The sequence below is a fragment of the Lynx rufus genome, unplaced genomic scaffold (genome assembly GCF_022079265.1).
Source record: "Lynx rufus isolate CCGP_SWC_20201006 ecotype Redwood Valley unplaced genomic scaffold, mLynRuf1.p SCAF_8, whole genome shotgun sequence".
Taxonomy (NCBI): Eukaryota; Metazoa; Chordata; class Mammalia; order Carnivora; family Felidae; genus Lynx; species Lynx rufus.
The window spans coordinates 27420212-27447706 of record NW_025814896.1 but is presented as its reverse complement, the minus strand read 5'-3'; the positions used below and the strand labels follow the sequence as shown (position 1 = coordinate 27447706).

The 27495-nt window shown below is 40.1% G+C and overlaps 1 protein-coding gene and 1 non-coding gene across 2 annotated transcripts; both read right to left on the bottom strand.

Moving 5' to 3' along the window:
• Window positions 1–8681: 8681 nt before the first annotated feature.
• On the bottom strand, window positions 8682–15824 carry DEFB125 (defensin beta 125). The gene is made up of 2 exons (XM_047069157.1): window positions 15767–15824; window positions 8682–9019 (listed from the first exon to the last, which is right to left on the bottom strand). The coding sequence occupies exons 1-2, from the start codon at window positions 15822–15824 to the stop codon at window positions 8682–8684; spliced, it is 396 nt and encodes a 131-aa protein (XP_046925113.1).
• A 10999-nt stretch (window positions 15825–26823) lies between these two features.
• Window positions 26824–26927, bottom strand: LOC124504432 (U6 spliceosomal RNA). Its single transcript, XR_006960413.1, has one exon. It is a non-coding gene; the product is annotated as a U6 spliceosomal RNA (small nuclear RNA).
• Window positions 26928–27495: the final 568 nt, after the last annotated feature.

The following is a 27495-nucleotide window of genomic DNA, read 5'->3' as shown; positions in this document are numbered from 1 at the left end:
CTGAAGTCGGACGCTTAACCGACTGCGCCACCCAGGCGCCCCTTGTTGATAGTTTCTTTTGCCGTGCAGAACCTTTTAAGTTTGATATAATCCCACTTGTTAATTTTTGTTTTTGTTCCTTGTTCTTTTGGTGTCCTATTTAAAAAATCACTGCTAAGATCAATGTCATTTATATGATAGTCTACAAATTGCAAACCAATCTATAGAGAATTTGTAGAAATCCAGCCTACCTGAAGGTGTGTTGCATTGTGTGCCAGTCTCAGCCTATCAGTTACTGGTGTTGTGGTTGGACGAGCCCTTGTGGTTATGATTGCAAGGTGCCTTTCAGCAATAACCATCAGGAAACTTTGAAAAAATAAAGTTTCATTACTTATAGAGCATGGAAATTACATTGCACACCTGAGGCTGCATAGCAAAGTCTTGGATAGAAAGAGAGTGTGCACAGGGTTCTGGGGTTCTGCTTTTATTGGGGCCTAGGGTATTATGGTCTAACTAGGTGAATTTAAAACATAAGAGCAGGAATTTAAAGCACGGGGAGAGAAAAAACTAGTGTCCCAACTGGTTAGTTTTCAAATTCAACCAAAATCTCTGAAACAAAGGAAACTCAATGAAGGGGGGGGGGGTGGCTCTTTTTCTAGCTCCGTGGCTGGCAATGTGTTTATTAGAGATAGCCTTTGTTGAATTGGCTGCCTCTTTGAAGTGGATGCCTCAGCAATCAAAGCTTAACTCAGGCACTTGCATTACAAAACAAACAAACAAAAAACCACAAAACAACTGCCTGGGCTTAGCACAGCAGCAGAGTGGGAAGGATATCAGTTTGGACACAGTGGAGGGGAATTTTACCAGAATCACCTAGGGTGCTACTGCACAGGGCTAAGCTGTCCAGCGTTGGGGGCGTTGGGTGGAAAGCAGTGAGTTAGTGCCCAGTTACCCTAGTTGTATGGGTTGTGGCTGGAGAAACTTGTTTCTCTTCAGAAGAACCCAGAGTACTGAGAAAAGAACCCCATGCCGGAGGTGGGGTTGGGGGGAGAGACGCGGAAGAAAGCAGATAAGAATATTAAAACGCTATAGAGAAAGCAGCTTCTGCTAGGAAGTCTGCCTACAAACCTCTGGGAGTATCCCACTGCAGACTCTCCTGGTCCGCCCGCACCCATGTGCACCCAGTGCTAAGCCCACAACCCCCCTTCCCACCCCCCACAGCCAGATCTTTGTGTGGCTCACGGGAGCCACAGCAGTTCCTACCCAGGTCTTTGGGCAAGGAGAAGCCACAAACTGGAGCAGCAGTGCCACCTTCTGGAATCTAAAGGGAGGTTTCCAGCAGCTACACTGGTGAGTTCTAACAAGAGAAAACAATAAAAGCTTAAAAATCCTGTCACAAGATGGAACAAGAAGAGTGGTGCTGGTCTACCCGTACACAACCTAGGAAACACCAGGTAAACTGACACCAAGGAGGAATACCACATGGGAAGACAACCAGTAGAGATTTAAGGAGGTTTCTGCTGCTTCACATGTGAAAGCAACGGTGCAAAAATGTAGGAACGTGAAGAATCAAATAAATAGGCCATCACCATAAGATATCCATAATTCTCCAACAGCTGAGCCCAAAGTTAGAGAATACTGCAATTGAGTTGATAAAGAATTCAAAATAGCTGTTTTGAAGACACTTAATGAGCTAAAGAAAACTTAGTGAGCTAAAGTAAGACAGTTCAATGATCTCAGGGAAAAAAAATACAGGAACAAAATGAACTCTTTGTCAAAGAGGTAGACCCTAAAAAAGACCCAAATAGAAATTCTGGAGCTAAAGAATTCAATGAATTAAGTGAAGAATATAACAGAGAACATCTTTTTGAGAAGAGAGCAGATGGAAGATATTATAAGTGACTTAGGGGATAGGAATTTTGAACACAGAAGAGAATAAAGAATAAAGTGAAGAAGGCTTACACATTCTATGGGACTGAATGAAAGGGGAAATGTTGGAATAATCGGGAATCTAGAGAAAGAAGAGAGGGAGAAGGGGACAGAAATCTTATTTAAAGAAATAATAGTTGAAAACTGCCCAACCTGGGGAAAGACTTAGACATCCAAATTCACAAAGCTAATAAATAGATTGCCCTATTATCTCAAGGCCAAAAGACCTCCAAAACATAATATAATAAAACTATTCAAAATCAAAGATACAAAGAAAATCCCAAAAGGCATTCAGTAAGTGAAGAGTGTAACCTACAAAGGAAACCCCATTAGGCTGTCAGCAGATTTCTCAGCAGAATCCCTAAGGGGACAGTGGAGTGACATAAGCAAAGTGATGAAAGGTTTAAAATCGCCTGCCAAGAATATCTGGCAAAATTGTCCTTCAGATATTGTGGGGGGCCGGGCCCCGGTGCCAGGCTGAGACCGGGTCGAGCAATGTTCCCTGTTGACTCAGCCAACCCGGTGGTTCCCCCTCCCATTCATGTGGGAGGCCGGGCCCCTGGCGCCAGGCTGAGACCGGGTCGAGCAATGTTCCCTGTTGACTTAGCCAACCTGGTGGTTCCCCCTCCCATTCCCCCACTTTCAAGGGCATACGAAAGCCTTGTCAAGGCTGAGAAAGTTAATTCCTGAAGCCTGTGGTCTGCAGGTGTTGGCAGTAATACTACCTCCCTTTTTCTATCCCGAGTCAGATAGAAACAAACATGGGAATTGTGTTTTGCTAGCAATCTTATCAACAAGGTCTTGTTGTGACCCGTCTAGAAGATTCACAAGAAACACAGAACTAAATGTTTTGGTTGGCAGTGATTATGTGAAACCTGATTATTCTTAGAATGACCTGATCCATAAGAGTCTTATATTATAAAAGATTGTGTACAGCAACAATAAAGCCGTCACTTGGGCCATCAGCCCAGGGGACCCTCCTGTTCCCAAACTTTCTCTTCTCTCTTTTTTTCTTGCATTCCCCTACCCTCAGGACCCTGACCTCGGTGTTTGTCGCGCTGGTCGCAACAAAATATGAGGTGGAAATAAAGACTTCCCCAGACAAACAAAAGGTGAGGAAGTTCTTCACCACTAGACCTGCCTTGCAAGAAGTGCTGCTGATAGGAGTTCTCCAAACTGAAGTGAAAAGATGCTAATCCAGCAACATGACAACATAGGACAGTACTCAGCCCACTGCTAAAGCTGGAAAATGTTAGTCAGATATAGAAAACTCTTAATTTTATAATAGGGTGGTATATGAACCACTTAACTAAAGTATAAATGTTAAAGAAAAAGAGTGTTAAAAATAACTATAGTTACTATAATTTGCTAATGAATTCACAGCATAAAAGGTACATTGTGACATCAAAAATATAAAAGGGGAGGAGAAAAAGGGAGGAGACTTTATAGGTGAATGCAGATTAAGTTCCTATCATCATAAAATGGACTGTTTTATCTATGAGAGGTTTTATGTAAGCCTCAAGAAAACCACAAAGCAAACATCTAAAGTAGGTTCATAAAGGATAAAAAAAGGAGGGAGAAGGGGGAGAACAGACCACACCACCAGGGCAAATCAGCAACTTACAAAAGTAGTTAGAAACAGAGGGGAAAAAAGGAGCAATGGAAATACAAAACAACCAGAAAGCAATCAATAAGATGGCAGTAGTAAGTTCTTGCGTATCAATGATCACTCTAAAGATAAATGGTTTTAATTACCCAATCAAAAGGCACAAAATAGCTAGAGGTTTATAAAAAACCAGACCCAACTGTATGCTGCCTCCCAGAGACCCACTTCAGCTTTAAGAACACATATATGCTCAGAGTGAAGGGATGGAAGAAGACATTTCATGCAAGTGGAAACCAAAAGAAAATGGGGGCGTAGGCTGTTGGCCAAAACTGGTAGTAAGAGACATAGAAGGTCATTATATAATGGTAAAGGTGTCAGTACATCAAGAAGATATAATAATTATAAATATATATACAACCAACGTTGGAGGACCTAAATGTATTAAGCAAATATTAACATGTCAGAAGGGAGAAATAGACAAGATTATGACAACAGGGCACTTCAGTACCCCCATTTTCAGCAAATTTTAAAAAATTTTCAGCAATTTAAAAAAATTTGGAATTGAACCATGCTTTAGACTGAATGGACCTAATAGACATCCTACAAAAAAGTAAATTAAAATGGATCAATTAGGTAAATGTAGGAGCTAAAACCATAAAACCTTTAGAAGAAAACACAGGTGTAAATCCTCATGACCTTAAGTTAGGCAATAATTTCTTAGACATGACACCAAAAGCAAAAAAGATAAATGGAACTTCATCAAAATTAAAAACTGTTATATTGTAAAAGACACGATCAATAAAATGAAAAAGAAACCCAGAGAATGGAGGAAATACATGTCTAACATATCAAATCATATATGTAACATGGGCAGTATAGCTCAAGAGATGGGGAATTTCATTAAAAAAATTTTTTTTTTAATGTTTATTTATTTTTGACACAGAGAGAGAGAGATGGAGTGTGAGCAGGGGTGGGGCAGAGAGAGAGGGAGACACAGAATCCAAAGCAGGCACCAGGCTCTGAGCTGTCAGCACAGAGCCTGATGCAGGGCTCGAACCCATGAATGGTAAGATCATGACCTGAGCCCAAGTTGGGCACTTAACCGACTGAGCCACCCAGGCGCCCCAAGAGATGGGGAATTTCAGACTGGAGCTAGAAACTACAAAAAGAAACCAAATGCAAATATTATGTTTATATATGAAGATAGCAGCAATTTGGAGGTCAGTTCCCATGTAGTGAAGTGATGGGTTATTGAGCTACGGGGGATCCTTAAGGACAAAGATAAAAAGAATATGAAGATTATCATGCTGAATGATGGAGAAAGCATATATTCATGAAAATGTAATATCTAGGAATTGTGGAAAAACGGAATGATTGGTGTGGTCTGTGTCAGGTAACGTTTGAAGCCTTATATCACGTTTTAGGAGTGGTCTTCAAACTTTTTTGAATTTTGAGGGTGTGGTTTTCCTAACACTATTTAAAACGGAAAAATAAAATATTTCATCATAAATGTATATAATAAAAAGATATGATTACTGGTGTATTATAAAAATTGACATGTAAAAATTACAATTTAGTTTTTCAATTCAATCTGAATAGATAATAATGGCAATTATTCATTTAATAAATATGAAAAGCTTTTTAGAAAAGCAAATAGAAACATTACATTGTTTTTTTCTCTTTAAATTTTTATTCCACCAGTTTAAGTTTTTATTCCACCCTCCCCACAAAATTAAATCTTAATGTAATATATTTTTATGTTTAAAAGTCTATTATTGATCGTTCTATCATATTTGCCTGTAACAAAAGATGGATATATATTGTGATTTATTGTAAAATCTCCATGAACATAAAGCTCTAAATGTTTAACAACATATTCAAGATTGAACCATCTTTGCAATATTTGGAACAAAATTGATTAAAGATGCATAAATGTATTGTCAAACATGACAAATAATTATCAACCAAAAATAACTTTGTTTTACTGTAAATGCATCTTGTTAGTAAATAGATTGTGCTTCCTTTCTATTAGTTTATTTTATTTTTTAATTTTTTTAACGTTTATTTATTATTAAGAGACAGAGAGACACAGAGCATGAGCAAAGGAGTAGAGAGAGAGGGAGACACAGAATCTGAAGTAGGCTCCAGGCTCTGAGCTGTCAGCACAGAGCTGACATGGGGCTCGAACTCACAAACTGCGAGATCATGACTTGAGCCCAAGTCGGCCGCCCAACCAACTGAGCCACCCAGGCGCCCCTCTTTCTTTAAAAAAAAATTTTTTTTAAAATATTTTTGTTTTGTTTTGTTTTGTTTTTACTTATTTTTGAGACAGAGAGAGACAGAGTATTAGCAGGGGAAGGGCAGAGAGAGAGGGAGACACAGAATCCGAAGCAGGCTCCAGGCTCTAAGCTGTCAGCACAGAGCCCAATGTGGGGCTCAAACTCATGGACTATGAGATCATGACCTGAGCCGAAGTCGCCGCCTAACCGACTGAGCCACCCAGGAACCCCATCCCCTCTTTCTACTAGTTTAGATAAATACTACTTTTTACTGGAACGAGGTGAAAGTCAGCATCAACTTTTTCCCCCAGTTTTTATTTTGAAAAATGTAAACACTGAAAGATCTTATTTGTATCAATAGGTAGATGTAAAAGTTGGAAGATTAGGCATCAGGTAGATGATAGACAGATGATAGATAGATAGATAGATAGATAGATAGATAGATAATACACAGATAGTAGATCACACAGCTTTTTTTAACTCCTTACAAGTTATATGCCAAAAATTCTTTAGTAAGCTATTATTAAGCTTCAAAAAAGCTTAATTTCAAAGCTCTATCCACCATTAGCTTGATTCTTCCTGCTATCATTGCTTTGATAAACAAAATTTGAGTCACTTGGATTTCCAAAAGATCTGTTACCCAAAGTCTATGATTACTCATCTTGTGAACACTAGCACAAAGATTTCAATTATCCACTGGTTTGACACTTGGAGATTTGTCCACTCTGGGCAATCCATGATTGTCAGATAAAGGATGGGTGAGAGGTTAAGTTTTCTTTTCAGAGTGGGAGAAGAGAAACTGAGAAAGTGGAGGTAGAAAAGAAAAGCCTGTTAAGAATTCTCTGATCGTGATAAGACATTCAGAAATCAAGGGTCTAAAAATCTATTTCCTTAAATTCTCAATGTGCACACCTTGGAAATGCTTTTTGTAGCTGGTATCCCACTTTGAAGACTACTGATTTATATTGTGTGACCTTCTCATATTTATTGAGATGACTGCATGAACCACGTGTTCTCAAGGTTTTACTGAGCGTCCACCATGTGCAAGGCACTGGTCTAGTAGGTCAGGACATAGCCATGAACAAGATCAAGGTGTTAGGACTATATGGACACTATGGTGTTGATGATGGGCCATAAATTAGTAAATAACTCAATAATTCAGTAGGAGACTGAAGAAATATACAAAATAGGGGTGCCTGGGTGGCTCGGTCAGTTAAGCATCTGACTTCAGTTCAGGTCATGATCTCACGGTCCGTGGGTTCGAGTCCCGCATCGGGCTCCATGCTGACAGCTTGGAGCCTGGAGCCTGCTTCAGATTCTGTGTCTCCCTCTCTCTCTATGCCCCTCCCCTGCCCTCTCTCTCTCTCTCTCAAAAATAAATAAATAAAATAGAAAAATAAAAACAATTTGTTTAAATATACAAAATAATTTCAAAGAGCATAAGAAGAAGAAAATAATATAGAGTAGTGAGGAGTGGTCTCATGGCCAAGTATTGTTTCTAAGGAGTTGACATTTGAAGCAAAGATATGAAAAAAAAGTAGTCTAGGCTGAGGCAGACTGGTGGTTTAGGGAGGCCTGCCTCTGTGAAGAGTCCACATAGGACCCGTGTGATGAAGTGTCCGCTATGCAAAGAAATAGAGAAGAGCAATTTAGAGAGAAGGTGATCAATTTGTTCTAGTTTGCTAAAGACTTTCTTGATGTTAGCACTCTAATTCTCAAGTTCTGGGACAACCCTCAGTCCTAGGCAAGCTAGGATGGCTTGTCAGCCTAACAGGGTGTCTAAGATCTACTGGAATAGAGGTCTATTGAAAGGTCAGTGATCTGATGGCCGATATCCAAACTGCAGTCACAGTCACTGGCAACTTGACTTAGACAAAACTTGACTTAGACAAAAGAATTAGAGGAAAAAACCTTCTTGATTCTGAGACATTTAGGCACCCGAGACTGTGGCTTTCAGTAGCATCCCAGATTTAGCCCAACACATTAATAATCAATCAAGTTTAGAGTTAATAATTGCTTCTTTGTGATATCAAAGAGTAAACTTGCTGACTCATCAGTCACCATACAAACCATCACTCAACATGCATACAGGCACACAAAGCATAGAAACCCTACACACAACAGGCATTCACGGACAAGATAAAGATCTGGAGAGGCATGCTGTGAGATCACCATTGTGGGAAGTTGGACTTTTGATTGGAAAGAACATTGGAAAGATGAGTCGAATTTGTGATGCAGCTTTTAATTTCATATGCTGCTCTTAAGGCAAGTCACAGTTTCATCTCTATCTAGTTAACACAGTATTTGTGCAGAATGAGGTGGTTTCTGACTATAACTGGGTTAGTTTCTGGTTGAAGCCTTAAACAAAGTTTGACCTTATGATACAGATAGGGACTTAAATTCATAACTTGCAATAAAGTGGGGGTGCGGGGAATATAGGAAAGGGAGGACTTGTCTGGAACTTTTTATGTGCCTTCACAGGTTCCTCCGTATATGATAGGAGTGGTTCAGGAATTACTAAAATCAAAATCCTTGTCTCAACCATAAAGGCAGCTCCAAACTGTGGTCTTTTTTTTTTTTTTTGGTATGGAAAAATACACAGACACACAAAATGTTCACTGAGACCAATATATTTTAATACATCAGAGGAAGACAGATAAAGAATTTCAGACCAATAAAGAGAACCCTTATGTCTTCTATGCACTTCCCTTTACACATTTCCAACTGTAGGGTAACTGTTGGTACTTGTCTTGGCGGTAGCATTCTGTCCGTCTGCATGCCATCCAATCCCCAATAGAATTGTCTCTGGTGAAATAACATCAACAAGATTGGGTCCCTGCATATTATTCCCAGTGCATATCTCTAGTGTCCCATACCCAGAGGAAATGTTAATTAGTTGTACCTTCAGTGGTCTCAAGAGAATGTGCCGGAGCTGTGGAAGAATTTTCTCTTAGGTTTCCAGGTATAGTTGGGTTAACTGTTACCTCATCATCAAACCAAGATATGGGGGAATTAGAAAATAAATCCCAATCATTCGTATTAACAGTTATCTGTTCTTCAAAGGGTACAGGATGTGGTGGCGTTTTAGTGTATCCGTCGTCTTCTTTTATGGGAATGCAGCACGTTAGCTTGTTCATACAAAGGAGCTTGTACCTTTCAACATGAAAACATCGTTTTCTGCAGTGCCCGATGTTATCCTTCCAACATCTTTTGACTTCCCAGCCAGCTGCGGGGAATAAATGAGTAGGATAAGTTTTTAACTCTAGCACCAATATGATAAGCATTAATTGAAAGACTTGACAACCATTACCCATCTAGAGCAATATGATAAATGCTACAAGCCATTGGGAGACCAAAAAATGAAACTGTATGTTAAATCTTGTGTCATATGCCATCAAGGAAACGGGGGCTGGGTGGGGAGAGAGAGAAAGAAGGAAAGCAGAAGAAGGAAAGAGGAGGAGGAGGAGAAGGAAGAAAGAGAGGTAGAGAGGGAGACTTATGTACAGCTAATATTTAAGCCAAGGCAAGAAGGATGGAAGGAGCCAGCCAAGTGCACAGAAAGCAGAGAAAGGATCAGCAAATGCTCAGTCCCACTGCTGAGAAACTGCATCATGTGTTTGGAGGAGGCTGATGAGTCTGAAGTGTAACGTGACAAGGAGCCTAAGATGAAGTGAACTTCAAGTGGCCAATGCCATCACCCAGTCATGTTACACCATTGTTAAGCATTTTGGTTTCAAAACACAGTGTGAACTAGTTTATTTTATGCTTTAGATGATTAGTTTGGATTTTACGTGGAAATTAGATTAGGGAAAAGAAAGAACAGAATCAGGAAGGTGTGTTAGAAGCTTTGGCTAGGTATGATATAATGGTGACTGGAATTGGGGCTTCAAGAACTGTGGGAAAAAGAGGGTAGATTTAAGACATTGGTTGTTTGGATATGAGATCAGAGGAAGATGGAGAAATCAAAGTGCATTCCTGCATTTCTGTTGAGATAGGGGAGATTAGTGGTACTTGCCATTCGCAGGATGGTAAACTGAGGAAACAACAAGCTTTGGAAGGAAGAGAAAAAGGCAGGCTCAAGTATTCACTTCAGGGCATGTAACATACACCTAGAATGTCAAAAAAGGCGGTGGAAACACCTGTAGGATCTCAGTAGACAAGTTCGGACTCTAGGTGTAAATTTTGGAATCGTTGCTTATGGATATTTCAGGCTACAGTAATGGATAAAGTATAGTGAGCTGGAATAACGTGAGATAAAAAGGGGACCAAGATTAAATTCTGGTGAGTGTCAATATTAAGAGCTCAAATAGGAGGAAAAGACCCAAAAGGAACAACCAGGTAAGTTGGAACAAAACAAGAGAATGAGACACTAGAGAATTAGATTAGTTTCTCCAAAAGCAGACCTTGGGGGGGAAATTTGAGTATAACAAGTGAACCGAGAGGCATTCTCCTCCATCTGGAATCAGTTTGGAAATATGGTAGTTAGGAAAGTAAGAAAGCCAAGAAGAGGTGAGTTATAGAGTTAGTTACCAGTGTGGTTGACTAGAGCATAATCCTGTGGGAAACTGTGGCAGCCAGTGCCTCAGAATTCTCCTTCTTGAGAATAAAAGGAGCTGGAGTATTTATCTGCCACCTGGCCAGCCAATATTTGATAGATGATCCCAGAGTGAGCTCATAATTCCCTGTCATTTCTGGATTGCTCTGTACAGGGGCATTTCATGCACAATCAACCATGCTTTGGGGAGAACTGCAAGGTGCAGATCAGGCTAGTATGCATGAAAAATGGTAAATGCCAAAAGGATACAAATAAAGTTGTATCAGTGTAACTAGGTTATGCAAGAGAGGAAAGTGTTTCTTAAAACAGTGAGTGGACATTTGTAGGCAAATATTGAGGAGAAGTTGAGTAAGATACAGGCAGAAGTGTCCATTGTGTTTAACATGATGATTGTCACTGATAACCATGAGAGGAGTGGTTTCAGAGTGAGAGGGGAAAAAAAAAAAAAAGAAAAGTGAAGTTGGCGAAAGGTGAATGAGAGAAGTCGAAGTAGAACCTGGAGACAAAACTCTTAAGTTCCATGTGAGGAAGAGCGGAGAAATGGAGAGGTTCTTGGAGGACAATACGGAACCAAGGGAGCATTTTTCAGGGAAATGACAGAGCATGTTTGAAGACGCTTAAGAAGAAACCAGTAGAAAGGGAGAGATTAATGCAGAATAGGGAAATGAGACAAAAGGCATCGTTCTTCATGGTTGGCAAGGATCAAAATCACATTCGACAGATTGAGGCAGAGAAGGCACACGTCCTCAGCTATGTCAAGAGGGAAAGAGAAGATGGGTGCAAAGACATACTGGTAGGAATGTTGACCGTGGTAAAAAGAAAAAGTTCTATTTGAATGTTTAATTTTTTTATTTTTTTGTTTTATTTGTTTAATCGGTTTTTTAGATTTCACATATGAGTGGAGTAATATAGTACTTGTCTTTCTCAGTGTGACTTACTTCACTTAGCAAAATACCCTCTCAGTCCACCTATATTGGCTGTAAATGGCACAATCTTATACTTTTTTAGGGCTGCATAATATTTTGTGTATATGTATATATATATATATATATATATATATATATATATATCACATCTTCCTTATCCATTTGTCTATTGATGGATACTTGGGTTGCTTCCCTATCTTGACTATTGGAAATAATGTTGCAATAAACATAGGAATGCACATATATTTCAAATTAGTGTTTTCATTTTCTTTGGGTAAATGTCCAGTAGTAGAATTATTAGATCATATGGTGTTTCTATTTTTTTAAATTTTATTTTAGAGAGAGAGAGAGAGAGAGCAAAGAGTGGGGCAGAGGGAGAGAGAATCTTAAGCAGACTCCACACTCAACGTGGAGCCCAACACAGGACTTGACCCTATTACCCTGGGATCATGATCTGAGCTGAAATCAAGAGTGGGACACCCAACCAAGTGAGCCACCCAGACACCCCATGGCAGTCTAGTTTTAATTTTTAATTTTTTTGAGGAAATCCATATTGTTTTCCACAGTGTCTGTGCCAATTTGCATTCCCACCAGGCGTGCACAAGGGTTCTTTTTCTCACATCCTCACCAACATTCTTACTTCTTGTCTTTTTATTTTAGCCATTCTGACAGGTGTAAGGTGTATCTCATTGTGGTTTTGATTTGCATTTCCCTGATGACTGGTGATGTTGAGCATCTTTTCATGTGACTATTTGAATTTTTTAAATCTTGAAGTGTGGGATAAAGTCATAAGCTGGGAGGGAGAGTCATGTAGAGAAATAGAGCAGGAGAATTAAAGAGAAACAAAGGTCAGTACAAAATAGCTGTCTGGGAAAGAGGAAGGATGAGCTCACAAAAGAAATATGGTAGGATTTCTAAGCAATGTGATAATTTGAGGGATGAGGATCTGAATGTAAAGTGAAACTAGCCTGCTCCATTTTACGATCATTTTTCAGGCAAGTAAATATGACCGTATTTCTCAGCAAATTGCCTGCAATGTATAAAGGTTAGTGTATCCTAGGCAGAGGAAGCAGCTAGAGCAAAGATTCTTTTTTTTTTTTTTTTTTTTTTTTTTTTAGAGCAAAGATTCTATGTTGGAGAAAGCCCGGTATGTATTAAAAAAGGGAAGCCGTTCTCAAAACAACCTTTTCTGGATTTAATTTGATTATGTATGAAAAGCACCTTTCATGGGTTTACATATATAGAGATAACAGTAATTTGTCTCCTGTTGCCTCCCCTGGGCGAAGAAGTTTATTCCTCTTCTCCGATGATTCATTCTCTTATTTTTTTACTGGCTCCGATTTGCTTTGCTCATGTTAGAATTTTCTGTAAGTTTTAAGTGTAGACATTCCACTTTTTTCTTCCAAGACAAACTTTGACATCACTTCTTCATTCCTTGTTTTCTACAAAGATTGTTTCTCAATTTTTCTTTTCCTCTAGGATACCCATTCTTGAATGCCCCCCATTCAAGAAAGTGTGAGCCCCTAACTATGATACAGATTTTATTCTAGGTCCGTATAGTACATTTGTGAACTAAGCAGACAAAAAATCACATAGAGCTTACTTTCTAGCAGGGGAAGACAGACGATGAAAAACAAATACATTACCTTATATGTGAGAAGGTGATAGTGGTTTGCAGAAGTAAGAGAGAATAGATTTCAGCAGAATCTATTTGGGGTGTCATGGGGGCAGACTAGCAGTTTCTTTTTTTTATGTTTTATTGATTTTTGAGAGAGAGACACAGACAGAGCGTGAGCAGGGGAGGGCAGAAGCAGGCTCCAGGCTCTGAGCTGTCAGCACGGAGCCCAACGCACGGCTTGAACCCACGAACCGTGAGATCATGACCTGAGCCAAAGTTGGACGCTTAACCAACAGAGCCATCCAGACACCCCCTGACAGTTGTTTAAACAGAAGTTAGCATAGTGTTTGAAAGAAGGTGACAATTAAATAATGACTTGGAGGAGGTAAAGGAATTAACCACACCAGAGTCTGGGTCAAGTACATCTAAGCAGAGGAAACAGACAGAACTCTGTGGGTTGAGCAAGCCAGGCATGTCTGAGGAAGAGCAATGAAGCCAGTGGGGCTCTAGTGAAGGGAGCAAAGGCTAGAAGAGTAGAAGATGAGGTGAGAGAGTTCATAAGGGACAGATCACAGACAGCAGGTGAGCCGTTGTTGGGACCTTGGTTATTGTTCTGAGTAAAGAGGGGGCCATTGCAGAGTTTTGAGCAGAAGAGGTACATAATCTGAGTTCTCTTGGGAGTAGATTATGCCATCTGCTATCTTGTGAGATGACTGCAGGAGGCAGGTGTAGAAGGACAGATACCTGTGAGGAAGCTACAGCAATAGGAGGTGAGAGATGGTAGTGACTTGAACCAGAGTGGTAGCAGTGGAGGTGGTGAGATTGGTTGGCTCTGGACACAATTTGCCAGTGGACTCCCTGATAGATACAGATGTCACAGATTAAAATACCAAAGACAACTCCAAGAATATGGCTTAAGCAACGCAATGATGGCAATTGGGAATAATCTCTCATTGAATGTATTTTTGTTTAGAATGACAGCAGTTTTGGTTTTTTTCCCCAAAGGTCCTCAGTCTGGAATTATGTTGTTAAAACTTGTGACCTCCACCACCAATATCTCAACATCATAAAACTAAAGAATATGAATAACAATTGTATCATTTTGGGCACATAAGCCATTCGCCAAAACATTTTCCCGTGTGTGAATTCTGCCTAAAACATACCAGATGCAGAATCAGATGGCACCAAGTTAAATATAGCCATTGACATTGATGGACAACTTGGCTTAGTAAAAAGTTACTTCACAAAACCATCAGATGCTCTCTTACTTGAAAATACAAAAATAAACTCAAATACATTAAGTAGTTAAATTTCAAAACGGAACCTATAAAGGAAGATCTATAAATCAACCAGAATAAAAGCTACCCCCCCAAATAAAAAGGAAAAACAGGCAGAACCACACAATTTGTAGACAAATTAAAATACACAATAAATATATATGAAGTTTGACTTCTCCATACTGAATGAAGTAGAAACAATTACATCTTTAAATATTATCCTTCATTTAAAATTTTTGATTTATGGCTGAGTATGGTTATATAGAACTAATTTGTAAATATAACATAAATATACTTATTAGCAAAAATAAGGACGTAAATGTCCAATTATCAGATTGGATAAATGATTTGCAGAGCATCCATTCAATGAAATTTTGTGCAATTATTGAAAATTCAGTTGTTGGAAAATATTTAATACATGGGAAAATACTTACATTATAATAGAAAATTTAAAAGTAGGCTACACATTTTTATTCACACAGTATCCAAGAAATCTGAGGGAGAGCAACAAAACAAAACTTTATTTTTAGTCCTTGACTATTTCAAAACTTTTCAAAATGTCAGCAAATAGTTCATAATCAGAAATTCACCCACCTTCTTTAAGTCTTGTGCATCCATTAATAACAATAAAGTAAGTTTATATATTGATAACAAATTTTTAAGACATATTAGTTGTACCTTGCAGAAGAATCCACATGGTTCATTTATACTGGGTTTTAAAAAATCTAAGATCTAAAAAAGAAAAAAATCTAAGATCGGTCTATCTATCTATCTATCTATCTATCTATCTATCTATCTATATCTGCTAGGATATACAAGAAATTAGTAAGATTGAGGGATTCTGAAAGAAAGATTGCAGAAATATTACTCCAGGGTAAGAGAGTACTTAAACTCATATAAACCTATCAAGTGCCTGATACTTTCCATCAATTGCAAGTATTGCTTTTCAATAAAAGTGGATAATTCTCAAAAGTAGCATTACTAAAAAGCAGGAATAAGCCCATTCATATCGATCTAATATGAGAAGCTTACTATTTCACTGGTTAACACTGGTTAGTTATAGAGAGAGCTAGGAAGAGCTGCTCAGAAGATTGAGGAAATTCATGCCTTTAGAGAAATGTCTCAGAAGATACCCCAACATGAGGCGCCTAGGTGGCTCAGTAGGTTAAGCGTCCAACTTCGGCTCAGGTTATGATCTCACTGTTCGTGACTTTGAGCCCCACGTCGGGCTCTGCGCTGACAGCTCAGAGCCTGGAGCCTGCTTTAGATTCTGTGTCTTCCTCTCTCTCTCTCTCTTTGCCTCACCCCTGCTTGTGCTCTCTCAAAAATGAGTGAACGTTAAAAAAAAACAATAGAAAAAAACACATCATGGCCAAGAAGATTAAAAAAAAAAAGAAGAAGATACCCTAACATGATAGGTGCCTCCAACAGAGTCTTAGAGAGTAGGGACATTGAGCTGCCATAATGAGACCATTTTTGTGGTTCTTTATTGGCCCAAGGCTTTTCCTGCAGACCCTCTTTTCCCCTCAAGACACCTGAAAGCCCAAGGTCAACAACATCCTAGTTCCATTGTGCCTATGTTGTAGGGTTCCATTACCTTTGGTCACCAGATTTAGAAACCCACATATAATGAAGGCCAGCATCAGGAGGTTCATGGCTTCTGGCAGAGAGGGAGCTCTGTGTCCTGAGGAATCCAGAGCACTTTGCCCAGCTAGGACTCTAAATAGTCGCCTTTACTTGCCTATCGTGGGTGATGAACCAGAAATGGGGACACCATCCAGAACACCAAACCATTAACTTGCACCACTGAGTGTGCATGACAAAATCATGCTCTGTTCTAGAAACTTTTAAAGGAAATTGAGGCCTTGTGAAATGAGTTATAATCCTGAGGAAGTATAGGGTCTGATGGAAAGAAACAACTCCCAAAGGAAGTTGTTCTCCTTAACCCTAGATAAGGCCAATTACTTCTCCTCTGTCTATATGCAGCATCATATATATACACCAATGGTAGCAGAATGCTACATGAAGATCCCACTTATTTCAGACCAATAGCTTATGACTTCCACTAGAGTATCCTCCTCTCCATCTGAATGATTGCCAAATCCATTTTGTATTCATTTTTGTCTAAGTTTTGTAGTTTGAGATGGATTCCTTTTTTACTGTGGATATTCAATTTTTGCAGTAACGATTTATTAAAAGTACTATCCTTCCTCCATTGAACTGCTTTGGCAATTTGTCAAAACTTGTCAAAACTTATTCGGCCATACGTGGTTCTCTGTTACCTTCCATTGATTATGTGCCTGTTCCTCTGACGAAACAACATACTCTTGATTACTGTAACTGTATATGTCCTAAGATAGTGTACTGATTCTTCTCGCTTTATTCTTCTTTAAAAAAATTTGTTTAGCTGTATACCGGTTCCTTTGCTTGTCGATACAGATTTTATTTTTTTTTTTTTAATTTTTTTTTTCAACGTTTATTTATTTTTGGGACAGAGAGAGACAGAGCATGAACGGGGGAGGGGCAGAGAGAGAGGGAGACACAGAATTGGAAACAGGCTCCAGGCTCTGAGCCATCAGCCCAGAGCCCGATGCGGGGCTCGAACTCCCGGACCGCGAGATCGTGACCCGGCTGAAGTCGGACACTTAACCGACTGCGCCACCCAGGCGCCCCATGCTTGTCGATACAGATTTTAGAATAGTCTTGTGCATATCCACAAAAGATCTTCCTGGGATTATGATAGCAATTGAGTTGTACCTGTGTATTAGTCTGGGGAGAAATGTTGAGTCTTCTAGTCCATGAACAGGTATGCCTGCGCCACTTCATTTAAGTGTCTTTTAAATTTCTTTCTGTCCTTTTGTTTGTTTGTTTGTTTTCTTTCTTTTTAATTTTAATTCCAGTATAGTTAACATACAGTGTCATGTTAGTATCAGGTGTACAATATAGTGATTCGGCCCTCCCGTACATTCCTCAGTGCTCATCAAGATAAAAGTACTCTTAATTCCCATCACCTGTTTCACCCATTCCCCATCCACCTCCCCTCTGGCATCCACCAGTTTGTTCTCTAAAGTCACGAGTCTGCTTTTGGTTTGTCTCTTTTTTAATTTGTCCATTTGTTTTGTTTCTTAAATTGTGCAGAGCAGTGAAACAATATGGTATTTGTCTTTCTCTGGCTGACTTATTTCACTTAGCATTTATTGCTTGCATCAGTGTTTTGTAGTTTTTAGGATACAAGATTTAAAATATTTTTCAATTTCCACCTAAGTATTTAATACCTTTAATTTCTTTTTTTTTTTTTTAATTTTTTTTTTCAACGTTTATTTAGTTTTGGGACAGAGAGAGACAGAGCATGAACGGGGGAGGGGCAGAGAGAGAGGGAGACACAGAATCGGAAACAGGCTCCAGGCTCTGAGCCATCAGCCCAGAGCCTGACGCGGGGCTCGAACTCACGGACCGTGAGATCGTGACCTGGCTGAAGTTGGACGCTTAACCGACTGCGCCACCCAGGCGCCCCTAATACCTTTAATTTCAACATTCACATAAGTATAATTTGAAACTTTTAATTTCAGCATTCACATACCCTTACTAGTATACAGCAATACAATTCATTTTTATGTGTTGATTTTGTATCCTGGACCTTGTTCAACTCAGTAGTTTTAGGAGGTGTGTTTTTTTTTTTTTTTAAATAGATTCCTTGGTCTTTTCTACATAAACTACCATGTCAGCTGCAAATGAAGACAGTTTTCTTGTTTCCTTTCCAAACGCTGTCTTTTATTTCCTTTTCTTGTCTTACCGTGTTGAGTAGAATTTTCAGAATACATTAAATAAGAATGGTGAGTGTGAGTATCCTTGCATTTCTGTGATCTTAGAGATAGTCATTCTTTTACCATTAAGTATAACATTAAGTACATTAAGTATAACATTAGCTGTAGGTATTTTGTAGATTTTTTTTTATCAAGTTAGGAAAGTTTCCCTACATTCTTAGTGTTTTTTAATGTTTATGTATTTATTTTCAGAGAGAGCACATGTACACAAGCATAGAGAGAGAGAGAGGGAGAGAGAGAGAACCCCAAGCAGGCTCCACACTGTCAGCACAGAGCCTGATGTGGGGCTCGATCCCACAAACCATGAGATCATGACCTGAGTCAAAATCAAGAGTCGGATGCTCAACCGACCGAGCCAACCAGGTATCCCCATTCTTAGTTTTCTTAGAGTTTTTATCATGAATGCATTTGAAACTTATTCAGATGCTATTTATACATCAATTGATTGGATCATTTGATTTTTTTCTATTAGCCTGTTGATTTGTTAGGTGATATTCATGATTTTCAAATATTTAACCACCTTTCATTCTGCATCAAATCCCACCTGGTCATGACTTTAATTCTTTTTATATATTGCCCAATTCCATCTGCCAATATTTTTTTTTTAATTTTTTTTTTGAGAGAGAGGGAGAGAGAGGGAGGGAGAGGGCACAAGTGAGTGAGGGGCAGAGAGAGAGAGAGACAGAGAATCCCACTAGAGGGAGAGAGAGAGAGGGAGAGAGAAGTGGGGCTCATGTTTTACCTGAAGCGGGGCTGGAGGTCACCCAATGCAGGGCTTGAGCTCATCCAAGGCGGGGCTCGAGCTCCCCCGAAGTGGGGCTCAAGTCCTGATGTGGGACTCGAACTCACAAATCGTGAGATAATGATCTGAGCCAAAGTCAGATGCTTAATGACTGAGCTGTGCAGGTGCCCCTGCCAGTATTTTTCTAACTGAAATAATTGTAGACTCACAGGTACTTGTAAGAAATAATTTAGAGCAAGCCTGTTTGCCCTTGATCTCGTGTCCCCCAATGGTCACATCTTGTAAGCCTATAGTACAGTCTCAACGAGGATGGTGACACTGATACATCCCCCCAATCTCATTCTGATGCCCCAGTTTTACTTGTAATCATTTGTGTGTGCATGTGTGTGTTGTGATAGTGTGTGTGTTTGGAGCTCTGTGCAGTTTTACCACACGTTAGGTTTGTGTGTCCACCACCACACTCAAAAGATACGGAGCAGTTCCATCATCATAAGGGTCCCACCTTTCATTCACTATGGCCTTGCCAAAAGTCAGTTGAGCATATTTGTCTGATCTGTTTCTAGATCCTGTAATTTGTTCCACCAATCCCTCCACTAATACAACACAGCTGTACCTAAGCCTTGCTCTCTGATGGAATGATACCTCTTACTTTATACTTTATACTCTGTCAAGATGGTAGGGCTGATGTTCTTGTATATCAATGTTATAACAAACTTGTCTATGTCTACAAAAATCTTGCTTAGATTAGATAAGAATTTCACTAACCCTATAGATCAATGTGAAGTCTTCTAATCCGTAAACACAGTATGACTCATTGCATATTTAGGTTTGTTTTGCTTCCATCAGAATTTTGTAATTTTCAGCATTCAGATCCTAAACTTGTTTTTTTTTTTAACTTTTTAATGTTTTATTTGTTTTTGAGAGAGACAGAGACAGTCAGTGGGGGAGGGGCAGAGAGAGACGGAGACACAGAATCCAAAGCAGGCTCCAGGCTCTGAGCTGTCAGCACAGAGCCTGAAGCCAGGCTCGAACTCAGGAACTGGGAGATCATTACCTGAGCGGAAATCAGATGCCTAACCAACTGAGCCACCCAGGCGCCCCTAAACTTGTTTCGTTAAAAGTATACCTAAGTATTTCATTTACTTGGGAGTGACTGTAATTACTACTGCCTTTAAATTCCAGTTTCTGTGAGTTTATTGCTAATATATAGAAATGGAATTTACTTTTGAATAATTTTTTAAGCAAACAGACATTTATTTGGGCCGTTAGAGTTGTAATTCAGGAGACACAGATTCAAGTAGAAACCTGAATTCTTTTGTGTCTTGTCTTTTATCCTGCAACCCAGCTGAACTCACTAGTCGATTCTTGTGGATTTTTTAAAATAGATTTTTGATGGGATTTTCACCTAGAGAATCATGTCTTCTGCAAACAAGCAGCCCTTTTTTCCTTTTAAATCTTTGTCTATTATTTCTTGATTTATTGTGATGACTACAACTTCCAGTACTGGTAATGTGAAAGCAGTTAGCCTTTGATCTCTAAATATGAGGGATTTATTTTGTAGATGTTCTTTATCAAATTGAAGTAATTCCCTTCTACTCCTCACCTGAGAAGAATTTTTATCATGAACTGGTGTTTTGTAAAATGTTTTTTCTGTGACAATCAATAGGCTCATATTATTTTTATAATTTCCTTATTGATATGGTTACGTCGATTTTTTTATTTTTTTAATTATATGAAACCAATCTTGCATACCTGAAATAGCTTCCCCTTGGTCCTGGTGTCTGATTTTTTATACATTGTGGATTCTATTTGCTGATATTTTACTGAGGTATTTGCATGTAAGTTCACAAGGGCATTTGGTCTGTAGTTTTTGTTTTTAGAAATGTCTCTAGTTTCGGTAGTAGGGTAATGCTGATATCATACAATGAGTCAGGAAGTACTTTCTTCTCTTCTAGTTTCTGGGGGAGATTAAATCTTTGTACATACAGGTATCCCTCACTATATGAAAGTTTGGGTCACACCACCCTGCTTTTATGAAAGACCTACATTAGTACCTGTTTTTGCTAACAAATCTGAAGAGGACTTTTGCTTTTACAAAAGGCGAAAAGCAAAAATAGTGATCAGTTACGCGTTTGCTTTGCAATGAGTCATTATTGAGGCAACTCACGCCTAGAGCAGCCAGAATAGCCCCACCAAGCTGCTGCCCTGGGAACTACACTCAGTATCTCAGCATCAAGTTGCCATGGCTTTGCACTATGTCTCTGAGCATCTGGGCTTTGTCTGGATTTTGTGCATCCCTTAGCAGGCTGTGTCCCAAGATATCAGAAAGACTAAGAAAGGTTATCTTTCGGTCTGGAAACGCTCAACAAATTCTCCATATGAATTAATGGTAATTGCATCTTTGCTTTATGCCATCGGGCTTACAAAAGTGTTCATAGAAACGTTCTACCCTCAGATAATGGGGAAAACCCATATTGGGTCAAATTCTCCAGCGAAAGCATTTCGGCCTGGAGATTCCGGTTTGAAAGCTTTTAAATTAGAAATCCAATTTCTGGGGCGCCTGGGTGGCGCAGTCGGTTGAGCGTCCGACTTCAGCCAGGTCACGATCTCGCGGTCCGGGAGTTCGAGCCCCGCGTCGGGCTCTGGGCTGATGGCTCGGAGCCTGGAGCCTGTTTCCGATTCTGTGTCTCCCTCTCTCTCTGCCCCTCCCCCGTTCATGCTCTGTCTCTCTCTGTCCCAAAAATAAATAAATGTTGAAAAAAAAATTAAAAAAAAAAGAAATCCAATTTCTTTAATGGTTATAGAACTAATCAGGTGGTCTGTTTCATCGAGATCGAGTTTAAATTGTTTTTGGTTTTTGAAGAATTGACCTATTTCTTCTAAGTTGTAAAATTTTTGAGTTAAAAATTTCTTGTGGTTTTCCCATCTTATTTATTATTATTATTTATTATTGTTTGTTTTAGATAAAGAGAGCACACATGCTTGTGCAAACTAGAGAGGGGCTAAGGCAGAGGGAGAGAAAGGAGCAGGCTCCACACCTATTGGTGGGGGGGGTCATCATGGGGCTCGATCTCATGATTGTGAGATCATGATCTGAGCTGAAATCAAGAGGCATAGGCTCAACTGACTGAGCCACCTAGGCGCTCTTCTTTTCTTATCTTTTTTTTTTTTTTACACATTTATTTATTTCTGATAGAGCACAACCTGGGGAGGGGCAGAGAGAGAAGGAGACACAGAATCGGAAGCAGGCTCCAGGCTCCGAGCTGTCAGCACAGAGCCCGACACGGGGCTCAAACTCACAAACCCCGAGATCATGACCTGAGCCGAAGTCGGACGTTTAACCGACTGAGCCACCCAGGCGCCCCTCTTATCTTTTTTAATGGCTGTAGGATCTTAATGATATCAATGTTTCATTGTGGACATTGATGGTTTCTGAATTGCTTCCTTTTATCTTTGTCAATTTTGAAATTTGACTTAGTAATTTTACAGATTTTTTTTTTTTGAGAATCAGCTTTCTGTTTATTTTTTCTTTTTTTTTTGTTTTCCATTTTATTTTTCTCCTGTTCCCCTTATTATTTCCTTTCTTCTGCTTGCCTTGAGTTTATTTTGCTCTTCTTTTTCTAGTTTTGAGATAAGATCTTAGATTATAGAGATCTTTCTTTTTCTTTTTTTTTTTAATTTTTTTTAACGTTTATTTATTTTTGAGACAGAGAGAGACAGAGCATGAACGGGGGAGGGTCAGAGAGAGAGAGGGAGACACAGAATCTGAAACAGGCTCCAGGCTCTGAGCTGTCAGCACAGAGCCCGACGCGGGGCTCGAACTCACGGACTGCGAGATCGTGACCTGAGCTGAAGTCAGACGCTCAACCTACTGAGCCACCCAGGCGCCCCTCTTTTTCTTTTTTTAATTAAAAAAAATTTTTTTTCTATTTTTAAGTAGGCTCCACACCCAGTGTGGGGCTTGAACTCACGACCCTGAGGTCAAGAGTCACATGCTCTACTGACTGAGCCGGCCAGGCACCCCTTTTTCTTTTTAACTATAAGCATTTAGTGATAAAAACTTCCTTCTAATTATCACTTTAGATGCAACCCACATATTTGGATATGACCTGTTAATTAGGAGGAAATGTGAAACACAAAAACATGCAAAAAGGTGTCGCACAAATTAGGGTTTTATTCTTCTCATATGGTATAATGTCAAGGAATGCTATAAGACTTTCACACTGACATCAGGGACCAGGCAACATCTACCCTTTTTTTCACACACTCCTAGCACGCGCTTTTGGCCCATGATTAGAAGACGGCTACCTCGCCTCCAGCAACATGACAGTGATTCAAGCAGAGGGAAGTGGCAGGACAAAAGCTAATGGGTACCTGCCACTTCAATCTTTGCCCCGTCCCTCTGAAGTATCTTACAAGATCCCCCACCAAAAATATTCTGCTTAACATCACTGACCATAATTGCATCACGTTTCACCACTCTGTGTTTGCCAGATTTGGAAAAGTTGTTGACATGGGCGTGCCGCTGCACCTAAACTGTCATCCACACACAACACGCCGTGATAAGGAGCAAAGAGGCGGAAATGCCCAGAGCGCACTCACTCCTCGGCAGATAGCACCAGGCACCCGGAGTTCTCCAAGAATGACGGCATCCCTGTGGGGCCAAACGAACGATCCCATTCTTGGAACATCAAGATCTAATCGCGCTGGTGGCCCGCAGGCACACCCCAAGCTCTGTGGAACATCACACTGGGTCAGGTGAGGAACCGCATGTTCAGACCACCCCCCCGGGAGCAGAGCAGGCTGGAGACGTGGCAGATGGAAGAGCTCCGTGGACAGGTGATCAAGCGGCACTACTGAGAGTTCAGGAAGCTGAAGAGTTTGGGCGACCGGTACCAATCTGCAGCCCCTGGAACACACGGGGGCTTCTCAGAAAGCCTGTCATCTCAGGACACAGTATGTGGCCAGGCAACACTCTGAGCGTCCGTGACAAAGTATTCAGGGGCAAAGTTCTTTTATGCAAGCTGCCTATGGCCCTGCATGGTTGCATTTTCTTTCTCTGTTTCTTGGCATATCATTTAAACTTATTTTTACATTGTTTGAAGTGCTTGACCTAGAGTTTTAGTTATATCTTTTTAAACGATCTAAGTCTGCTTAGAAACACCAAGAGTCTGTGTTCAGCCCTTTCAGCTGAAATCCACTGTTAACATACTGAAGGTTTTTTGGTATATTGGTACAGTGTGGTAGAAGGAAAAAGATCTAAATTTTTCTGATTTTGTCCCATACTTTTACTGAGGCTGTGTCTCAGGGCTATGACCTTCACCAGTATTTCTGTCCCCTTTCCCAGCATATACTCTTTTGCCCATCTGTTACTCCCTTCCCTGAGAACAGTGCCCCCAATGTATTTCCTTGAAGATATCTTCCCTGTCGCCTATTTTTTTCCTTAGATGAAATAAGTTTAGAGCAGGTTGGAGTGGGCAAGATACCTTTCTTTTTTTTTTATTTTTTAAAATGTTTATTCACTTTTGAGAGGGGGGGATGGGGGGGAGGGAGAGACCATGTGTGGGAGAGACACAGAATTGGAAGCAGGCTCCAGGCTCTGAGCTGTCAGCAGAGATCCCGATCCGGGCTCGAACCCAACCAACTGTGAGATAATGACCTGAGCCCAAGTCGGACGCTTAACCGACTGAGCCACCCGGGCACCCCAATACCTTTCATCTGGGATAAAGTCTCGGAATTGCCTTCTGTGAAATTCTTTCTCCCTAGAGACTAGACCTTTGTTAGGAAGAAAGTCTTGAAGAGTGTCGGCATTGCCACTAGCCAGATACTCACTGTGAGAGCCTGATTGTTTTAATTTATTTTCTGTCAAATTGCAGCTTTTCCTCAAAGTGTGGTAATCCTAGATTTCCTGTCCATACTTAATAGACAGAACAGAAATTGTGATTGTACGCATTTTTTATGTGGTTAAGCCTATCCTCAATTAGCTTTTGATTTAAGATGTTTATGAATATAGAAAAACATATTTTTGGAATGCATGGCACTGAAATTTCCTGCTTTATTCTCTTTATAAAAGGTACATAAGCAGAAAGATGGAGTAATTTTTTTATATGCAAATACAGCACCCAAGAATATTTATGCCAACCCAGGAGTTTAATAATAAGAATTTTTTTTTTTGAGTTTATTTATTTGAAAGAGAGAAAGAGCACGAGCTGGGGAGGGGCAGAGAGAGGGAGAGAGAACCAAGCAGGCTCCTGTCAGCGCCGAGCCTGACACAGAGCTCTATCCCACAAACAGTGAAATCATGACCTGAGCCAAGGTCAAGAGTTGGACGCTCAACTGACTGAGACATCCATGTGCCCCATAATAATGAAAACTCTTTTTTTTAAATTTTTTTTAATGTTTATTTATTTTTGACAGAGACAGAGACAGAATGCGAGGGGGTTAGGGGCAGAGAGAGAGGGAGACACAGAAGCAGAAGCAGGCTCCAGGCTCTGAGCTGTCAGCACAGAGCCCGACGCGGGGCTCGAACTCACGAGCCGTGAGATCATGACTTGAGCCGAAGTTGGACGCTCAACCGACTGAGCCACCCAGGTGCCCCATAATGAAAATTCTAAAATGACATCCCTGTACCCTGTCTAGCAAGTAATGAGTTCACATTGTAGAAGGAAGAATAAGGTTCCAGTGATAAGATATAAGTGAGATACACCCTCATTTACTACAGAAGAAAATAGATAACTAATGTAGGCAAATTATAGTCATTAATTATTAAATAATAGCAGCAATTCAATATACCATTTTACCTTGTAGCATTAGTTTTCTGGAACATATATTGGATGATCTGTTTAGGACATATAGATTTTTTACATTTTTCTTCAAGTATTTTTGCACATAAATCAAGGTAATCACTTTCTGATTTGGAAGCTAGTGAGCCTATCTATGTGAATTATTTGCTAAATCAAAAGCTAACAAAAAGAAACCTAGGTGGTAACAGGTCAAAGCAGTGAGCAGGGCCATAGGCAGCTTGCATAAAAGAACTTTGCCCCTGAATACTTTGTCACGGACGCTCAGAGTGTTGCCTGGCCACATACTGTGTCCTGAGATGACAGGCTTTCTGAGAAGCCCCCGTGTGTTCCAGGGGCTGCAGATTGGTACCGGTCGCCCAAACTCTTCAGCTTCCTGAACTCTCAGTAGTGCCGCTTGATCACCTGTCCACGGAGCTCTTCCATCTGCCACGTCTCCAGCCTGCTCTGCTCCCGGGGGGTGGTCTGAACATGCGGTTCCTCACCTGACCCAGTGTGATGTTCCACAGAGCTTGGGGTGTGCCTGCGGGCCGCCAGCACGATTAGATCTTGATGTTCCAAGAATGGGATCGTTCGTTTGGCCCCACAGGGATGCCGTCATTCTTGGAGAACTCCGGGTGCCTGGTGCTATCTGCCGAGGAGTGAGTGCGCTCTGGGCATTTCCGCCTCTTTGCTCCTTATCACGGCGTGTTGTGTGTGGATGACAGTTTAGGTGCAGCGGCACGCCCATGTCAACAACTTTTCCAAATCTGGCAAACACAGAGTGGTGAAACGTGATGCAATTATGGTCAGTGATGTTAAGCAGAATATTTTTGGTGGGGGATCTTGTAAGATACTTCAGAGGGACGGGGCAAAGATTGAAGTGGCAGGTACCCATTAGCTTTTGTCCTGCCACTTCCCTCTGCTTGAATCACAGTCATGTTGCTGGAGGCAAAGTAGCCGTCTTATAATCATGGGCCAAAGTGATGAAAGAAAGAAATTGAAGACAGAAATAAATGGAAAGATATCCTGCGTTCACAGACAGAAGGTGATATTGTCAAATATTGTGCAGCCACTGTGGAAAACAGTATGGTAGTTTCTCCCCCCAAAAATGAAAAATAGCACTCTCATACGATCCAGAAATCCCACTGTGGGATATATAGCTGGATGAAATGAAATCATTCTGTTGAAGAGATATTTGCATTCCCATGTTCTTCACAGTATTTACAATAGCCAAGGTATGGAAATAGCCCAAATGTATGTTGACGGTAGAATGGCTAAAGAAAGTGTGTATATATAAAGTGGAATAATCATCAGACTTTTCTTCATGAATTTGTGTGTCATCCTCGTGCAGGGGCTGTGCTAATCTCTGCATCGTTCCAATTTTAATACATGTGCTGGTGAAGCGAGCACAATAATCAGGAAGGAAGTCCTGCCGTTTTTTGACAACGTGCGTGAACCCAGAAGACATCATGCTAAGTGAAATAAGCCAGATGAAAAAAAGAAAAATACCGCACCATCTTATTTACATGTGGGCTCTCAGTAGTCAGACTGTGTGGAGGGGGAAGTGGAGAGATGGTTTCAGGAGGTACAAAATTTCAATTATGTGAGATGAGTAAATTCTGAAGCTCTGTCGCACAACAACGTGACTATGGTTAACACTGTTGTATTATATACTGCAAATTTGCCAATGGACTAGATCTTAAATGTTGCCACCACAAAAAAGGTCAAAAAAGAAAACCGTAACTAGGTGTGGTAATGAATAAAAAAAAATGGAAAGGATTAAAAGAGATCATAGCCTGAAAGATGTTATTTGCCAATTGCATAGCCAACAAAGAACTCAAATAGAGTACATAAACAACTCTCAAAATGCAATAATTAAAAATATTCCATTATCTTTGAGTAAATACCCAGAAGTGGCATTTCTGGATCATAGTGGCATTCCCACTAACAGTATACAAGGATTCCTTTTTCTCCACAT